The sequence below is a fragment of the Triticum dicoccoides genome, chromosome 3B, assembly GCF_002162155.2.
Source record: "Triticum dicoccoides isolate Atlit2015 ecotype Zavitan chromosome 3B, WEW_v2.0, whole genome shotgun sequence".
NCBI classification, from domain to species: Eukaryota; Viridiplantae; Streptophyta; class Magnoliopsida; order Poales; family Poaceae; genus Triticum; species Triticum dicoccoides.
In genome coordinates, this window is record NC_041385.1 from 9,815,022 (window position 1) to 9,822,580 (window position 7,559).

Here is a 7,559-nt window from a genome sequence, read left to right on the forward strand (position 1 = left end):
CCAACTTGTGAAGAAAATTTGTTCGGGAGGACCGAGATGAGAATTTTTAGTGGCGTGGACAAAAATAAAATGTACATACCCGTCTGGTCCGTACCACGCTGTCGTGGGATCGCGGAAAGCGCTCGCGTTGATGCCGTGGTCGGGGCTGATGATTGGATTGTAATCGGGCTTGACCCACTGCCGAAGGTACGGGTCGGAGAGGTTGGCCGGGTATGCGACGTTCTGCACCTGGTTCTTGTCGGGGTCGATGCCGGTGTACATGATAACGGGGACGCCGTTGGGCAGCATGGTGGCGGAGCCCGACCAGCAGCCGTTGACGTCGAAGGGCCTGGTCGGGTAGATGGCGGGCTGGAGGGCCACCCAGTGGATGAGGTCGGTGGAAACGGAGTGCGCCCAAATGATGTTCCCCCACACGGCTCCCTTGGGGTTGTACTGGTAGAAGAGGTGGTACAGCCCCTTGTAGTACATTGGCCCTGCATCCATCCGCACGTACGTAGCTAGGTTTAGAATTTAGATAGATGCACAGTGCCATGCAAACTATATCCACACTTGCTAGTTACTACACGTACCATTGGGATCTGATTGGTCGTTGCGTCGTCATGGGAAGTAGGTCAATGCCATGCAAACAAAGGCGACGAGGAATGAGCAATGGCCCGTTGAAGAAGAAGATGATCCACAAACATGGAGAGGTAGATAGATGGAAATAAAATACGTAAGTACCATTGATCCAGTGCTTGGGGGGCTGAAAGTGGTAGCCGGTGCGCAGCTCCGTGGCGACCACCTTGGCCTCCAGCGACTGGAGCTCCGGGTAGACGACGTGCGACGCCTGCACCACCGTCGCCGCCGCCCAGCACAGCAGCGACACGATCGCTAGCACCGCCGCCGTCCCCATTCCCTCTCCTCTCAGCCTCTCAGGAGTGCAGCCTACGTACAAGACTAGCTGGCTCGAAGGAGATGGAGGAGATGAGTGAGCAATGCGGTGTGTGTATGCAGGAGTATTTATAGTCGAGTTTGGATAAGTAGTACACCTGGGATGGACTGAGGAGGCACTGAGATCCTAGGATGGATTCCACGTGGTGGCCGTGCTGCATTGACAGTCAAAGCTTTGGATAAGAACGCACGCATGGAATGGAGCGAGCTCCTATGCCGCCGGTAGGGTGGACCGCGCGCGCGCATGGATAGGCCACGGGGCTCTCCTCTTCTAGCTAGATGAACCAGCCAGCCGGCGGTACGATTTGACCGTATGCATGCGTGTATATCCGCTGGTCCACGGCGAACGTCGCCGTGCGCCGCCGATCGAGCTCGCCGCGGCGTGCTGCTGCTTTGGATACGGGCATACGGCGACCGCGGAGCCGACGTAGGTGGATAGGTACACGATGTTAATAACTTGACTCCGCACGTGCCCCTCCGTTTCATAAATTTTGTACGTGTAGTAGTAGTACTAACTTAGAACTTGATTGATTTGTAAAACGACATCAAACTATCCTAGGTACGTGCTCGATCTGTGTTGTCGAAGATGAGTGTGCTTCATTGATTTAGTTTCGAGGAAAAAAACAAAGAACTCGAATTTATACAAGTGCTAGCATTAATTAATAATGTCGGATTGGGAGGGCCTTCTTTGATTTACTCCCTCCGTTTTTATTTAGTTCGCATATTAGTTTTGGTCAAAGTCAAGCTTTACAAACTTTGATCAAGTTTCTAAAGAAAAATATTAAGATATACAATAATAAATCAACAAGATTAGATTTATTATTGAATGTACTTTCACATCGTATAGATTTATTATGATAAATGTTTATATTCTTTTCTATAAACTTGGTCAAACTTTATGAAGTTTGACTTCAGTCAACTCTAATATGCAGAGTAAATAAAAACGAAGGAAGTACATGAATTTTATCAGCATTCTTTGACAAAGCGTCCATAAAACTCAAAGTCAACTTTAGTCAGCCAACTCTTGAGGCTTCAATTTTGGCCTCGTCCACTTCAACTCCGTGCGAAGTTTTCCGAAAAAAAAGAACTATCTATGAAGTCACAATATAGCCACGGAAACGCTGCTCGACCAATGCAAAATATGGAACTTTTTCAAGACAAAGAATAGTTGCAGCAAGATGGCCTTTCGCCCTCGTTGCTCCCCTGGGGCTACTCGGGTGGCCACTAGTCTAGTCGCCTCCACACCTCTCCCTTCCTTTGCCCACCTCGTCGCCGCTTGGGAGGGTGGCTAGGCTCGCCCCTGAGGCTCCCGAGGGTGGTGGCGGTGGGGCCTCCTCCGAGTGTTGCTTGCGGCTGCATGGGTGGCGTGCTCGTGTTGCCTATCTGGTGCGGTAGAGTTCGTTCCTGGTGACGGGTGGCCGACCCGGTGAACATCGACGGTTGGGCAGTGCTTGGGCTTCAAATCGCACGGATCTAGGGCATGAGGGCTTCGGGATGCCTCGTCTAAGTGTGTGCATGGTTAGGCAGGAGAGCTGGGTCTAGCGTCCGACCACCCATTGTCGGCGGCGGTTGCAGTCCTCTGGTCCTGTCTGGGGTGGCTCCGGCTGCTTCTTCCCCCTACTTGTCCTGATCAGTGGTTGTTCGCCTCAAATCCGCCAGGTTTTCCTGTTCGGCTTGTTTGACTCCTTCCTTCAGATATGGATTTCCTCTGGGACAAGCCGGCCTTCAGCGGCATCGTCATGGATGGTGGGTTCGCTGATGATTCAGTGCCCCTAGGTTGGGAGGCGGCCAAAAATGATGGGACCATAGTCACCGTTTGCTGGAACCAACAGTGGCGATTGCCACCACCATGGTCACCATTTGTTGGATCCCTTGTTAATTTTGGATGGAACTGGCTTTTTTTTTGCTTCAATTGTCCATCATTGGGAGGTTTTGTTGCTTAGATTTTGTGCTACAACACGGCGGTGCTAGTCAATGATGGCGGTAGTCGGAGCATGCGACGTGGGGATGTTGCAATCATGGTGTCCGTGCGCTGGAACCGTCCGGTCTAAGAGAGAAAATGGTGGCCATGCTGCAATCCCGGCGGTCGTGAGGCGGGGGAAGGCAAGTGACAGTGCCCTGGTGTTGTCGGATATGAATAGTGTCAACGTTGCTTTTGTAATTCCAGGTGTGAATAGTGTCAATGTTGCTTCTGTCTTTTTTACACAATTCATGCTAGATTTCACTTTTTTTTTCTCAATGTGTGTTTCGAGTTTTGATCTGAAAGTTTTAAGGGTTGTAGTCACATTCCTTGTGAACATTCACATTTTTTCTAAAATTATGAAACATTTAAAAATGTGTTTTGACATTGGAGCACCGGGAGTACAAAGTACCCCAAGGCTGGGAGCACCGATACTTTCCCTTGGTTCCCTGGCTGCTTCATATGCGCGTCTCTCGGCCAAACACATCGGCAAAAGATTCATGGTAGGAAGTACGGGGCCAAGCAAGCACGTCGTGATTGAGCTCGCGGCACTCCTCGACGCGGCAGGCCGTCTTGCCATCACACGGGTAGCAAGGGAAGCTGGCGGAGGCAGACGGCTGGTGGAGTCAGATATGCGGCGTGGGGTTGTGAAGAAATTGCTCCAGTGTGCGGCGTGGTCATGGCGATGATGGCGTGGGGAAAAGGCAAAACCAATCAGCTGTCTCGGGTGGCAAAACACTTCAATTTCCTTTTTCAAAATTCAGATTTGACCAACCATTAATACCTTTCATTTATACTTGCATATGTTCCCAGAACGTCTAGACTCCTCGTTCCTAGAGCACGGCCGCCTCTTCTTCTTCCCACATGACCGCATATATTCTCCACCTCCTCTTCCCGTCTTGCATTTATACTTGCATATATACTGGCTGGACGGAGGAAGCAGGCAAGCCAGATTTGAGTCCGGGAGGTGGTGGAGAGAGTAATTGCTTTCCTGCATCTCATCTGTTGCTGATTCGTTCTTGTTAGATAATTTCTTTGAGACTAAACATGCGTCCTTTCTTTATTACTCCCATTCTACCATTCAATTTAAGTTAACCTATCCTATGACTCGGATCAGACTTGAAACTCTCTGAATTTATTTTATTTGTGTATGGCACTCACGCTTTTTTTTCTTTTTTTTCGTAAAGTGTGTAATAAGAAGTTGACAGCCGCATTTACACAGTAAAATTGATCGGACATGTCGGAACCAAACTAGGGCCTAGCAATCGTAGAATCATACATTTTAGAATCTAGAGACCAAATTATGAGAATGTTTGCCATTAGCCGTATGAAAGTAGTGTCAGTAGATTTGTCGTCAATAGTTCATGTTGTTCTTATATGTTCTTTTGCACTACCTTTAACGGTAGAAGCTAAGTTAGATATATGTGCTTAGTTGCTTACCTTTAATATGCTATGCATTAATACCTTAATTCGTTACTCACACATTTTTTACCTATTTCAGGTGCACGATGACAATAATAGACTTCATAGACGTGATTGATGACATCATTGACTTGAGCAGCGACGAGGAGAATGTTGAACAGGATGAAATCCCGACTCAGCCCCTGGAGATGATGCTTGATACGCAGGAGGTGTTTGTCGAAGCTGGTGATGGAAGGCAAGAGGCTGCCGAGTCCGGAAATACTATCCAAGCTACCACATTGTCCATGTTTAAGGAGAAAGGGCCTCTTGATACAACTGCAAACCAGAATTGCATTTCAATGACAGTACCACTCCCAAGTAACTACAATCTTCCATATGACCGTATCCCATTTTATGTTCAAAAACATCTTGTGTTTATCTTATCATAAAAATAGTACACATATATCAAACAACCATTGCAATGTCTTTCCCTGTTTTCAGTTAACAGTGGCACCATGATAGAGATAAAAAGTTGTTACATCGCTGCAGGCCCTGCTTCAGCTGCTCCGGAGGCTCATCCCTCATCACAGCCGGACCAGACTGAAGAAGGGTCCTCTACTCAGTCCAGAGATACTACGACAGGTACCACTGCAACACCGTCCTTGGTTGTAGAGGAAGGGACCTCTTGATACAACTGCAACAAAGAATTTTCCTCCAACATCAGTGCCATTCCGAAGTAATTACACTCTTCTCTGCCACACTATTTGTTAAGTTGTGTGCTTATGTTCCATATCAACCAATCATTGCAATATCGATCCCTCTTTTAAATTAACAAAGACAGCCTGATAGAGATAAGTTGTTATCGCTGCAGGTCCCACTTTCACGACTCCGAAGGGTCTGACATATGAAGGAGATAATGGAAGGCTGCTGAGGATGTATGGGAGACGTCCTAGGAAAAAGAAGAACTACCATAACGAAACCCCTAGGAGAAATCCTAGGTTCGAAGATAAGCATAAGCGTAATAAAAGGCTGCTGTAGAGCTGGGAGTCGCAAAAGGCCCCGCATGCACCCCCAACAAGCGTAATAAAATCTCTCTCTGCTGCTTCCAGTTAAATGTCACAAAAATACTGCGAACCTGTTTTGATGCGCATTATCAGGTGGTATTTTAAATAAATTTGGGAAATGCACTCAGTTTTTGCAGTTTGGAAATTGAGAAACTGAGTAGTGGCTGCAATGTAACCAACAGGTTGGATGTTGGACTGAATTTGTGAGGCCCACAGCATTGTGGAAAATTCAAAAATAATCTTATGGTTTGGTGTGTGAAAGCTACATTTTACTTGTGTTCACGGTTGAATTACAAAATAAATCAAAGCTCATATCTGACGCTATGCTGGACACAACTGTTGTCGATCTTTTTCTTCCTTCAAAAAGGGATACCCCGGGCCTCTGCATTATGTGTTGCACACAATCATTTTATTAAGCATAAAAGCTCCAAATCACGGAGTACCAAAAGGTTTACATCAAAACACACCAGGATTTATGTGAACCATGAATACAAACTTTGAAAGAAGCATGATCCTCTGTCCCAGTTTGATACACAATAACACACAACTTGACCCATCTCCGAAAGGGGGAAAAACTCTTTGAAATGTGACTTTGTCTGGATTGTCATCTTCGGTTTGAACTTGAAGGTTCTTTGAGCATTAGGTCCAGCTTGCTCACAGAAAAAAAGGGAGAGAATGATCTTAGATACAAAAATGAGAAAAATGATGTTAGTTTTTGAGAAGGATACATTTACATAAGCTTATCATGCCAATCGCAAAAAAATGATTTATAGAAGCTCCTTTCACGTGAACAAAACATTGAAGAATCTGAACATGAACAATTTGATTCACAAAATGTATAATTTGCCATACATACTCTGCTTCAGGTTATAAAGAACAGAATAAATTCTGGTGCAGGATCTTCTGATTAACTACAATTGGTTGCACTTCACTCAGATCAAATACAAACCAGTAGCTGCGTTACTAGTACTATTTAGGCCATTTGTTCAGAACAACGAGTGAAGCATTCCTACCCTTGCTTAGCTACATATTACTGCTACCGTACCATTGCTTAGCTGCATTACTACTAAGTCAAACTGATCTAGTACTGATATTACCTAAACAGCTTAACCATCAGATTTTTTATTTTTTATTTTAGAAAAGGAGGATGACCCCCGGTCCTCTGCATCTGGGAGATGCATGCGGCTATTTTATTGATTATTCTCGAGGACCTTACAAAGTAGAACAACAATATGCCTGAATCCGCCATCTTAGCAACATCTGCCGCTACTCATATCCAAATGATGAAGGGATGCAAGCTGGGCCACATACCCAGACCTCTCACCTAAGCCTAACATCTAAAGCCGGAGGCCCCGACCGAGCCATCTGCCGGGTCCGGGGCTCAAACCGGTCCGACGCACTCACATGTGTCGTCGTCGTCATCTTCCACTGGTCCATCTTCAGAGCAGATTGAGGTGACAACCTTGGCAGGTCCTCTGCCATCGACGCCACAATGACGCCAAACGACGACCTCCACCTACGCGAGCCTTGACAGGTCCTCCGCCATTGACGCCACCACGACGCTAGACGATGACCTCCACTTAAGTCCATCTCCAAGCAACAGACATATATCCATGCTAGGATAGGGCCACACCACCGACGTCGCCCACCACCCGCAAGCGCCACCCAACCCCAAGGTTCCCAAAACGACGCCTTCAAGAAGGGAACGGCCCCATGAGCGCCGCCACCGCCCAACAGTGTTAGGGCTTTTTCCCGGGAGACCTAGGGGAAGGTGAAGTGAGGAGATCAGTCCATACAAATGCCTCCAAGGAAGGGAACGGCGCCCTCAGGCATCGCCGTCGCGCGGCCGGTCATGGCTGGCCAGGGATTTTCGCCCGAACTAGATCCCCGCCACCAGCAGCGCCTCCTGTACAGAACTGGCAACCAAGAGGAAGCGCGGCCCGACCAGGCTGGCCCGCACGCTGAACATGGGAGGAGGGGAGGCGCCAGATCGCTCACACGACCGCCGCAGAAGCCGCCGCTGGCTGCCAACGACCAACGGATCCCGCCACCCACACGACTGCTAGCCGGTCATGCCTTGCCAATGGAGTCGTCGCTCCAGATCCGGGGTTCCCCACGCGGAAGCAGGGCAACTGAGGCCCCGCCGCCACTATCCTTGGCAGCCTGGGCTTGCCCGGCGACTGCCTCAGGCGGCGACGAGGAAG

General features: G+C 48.1%; 1 protein-coding gene across 2 annotated transcripts in view; it reads right to left on the minus strand.

Moving 5' to 3' along the window:
- Positions 1-892, minus strand: part of LOC119274340 (beta-fructofuranosidase, insoluble isoenzyme 3-like) — a 2,875-nt gene extending 1,983 nt beyond the window's left edge. Inside the window, exons 1-3 of one of the 2 annotated variants that reach the window (XM_037555010.1) lie at positions 721-892; positions 570-578; positions 80-473 (exon numbers count right to left, since the gene is read on the minus strand). In XM_037555010.1, coding sequence (XP_037410907.1) covers positions 80-473; positions 570-578; positions 721-892 — 575 coding nt within the window. The remainder of the gene's footprint in view (positions 1-79; positions 474-569; positions 579-720) is intronic. The other variant, XM_037555009.1, reaches the window with a different exon arrangement.
- Positions 893-7,559: the final 6,667 nt, after the last annotated feature.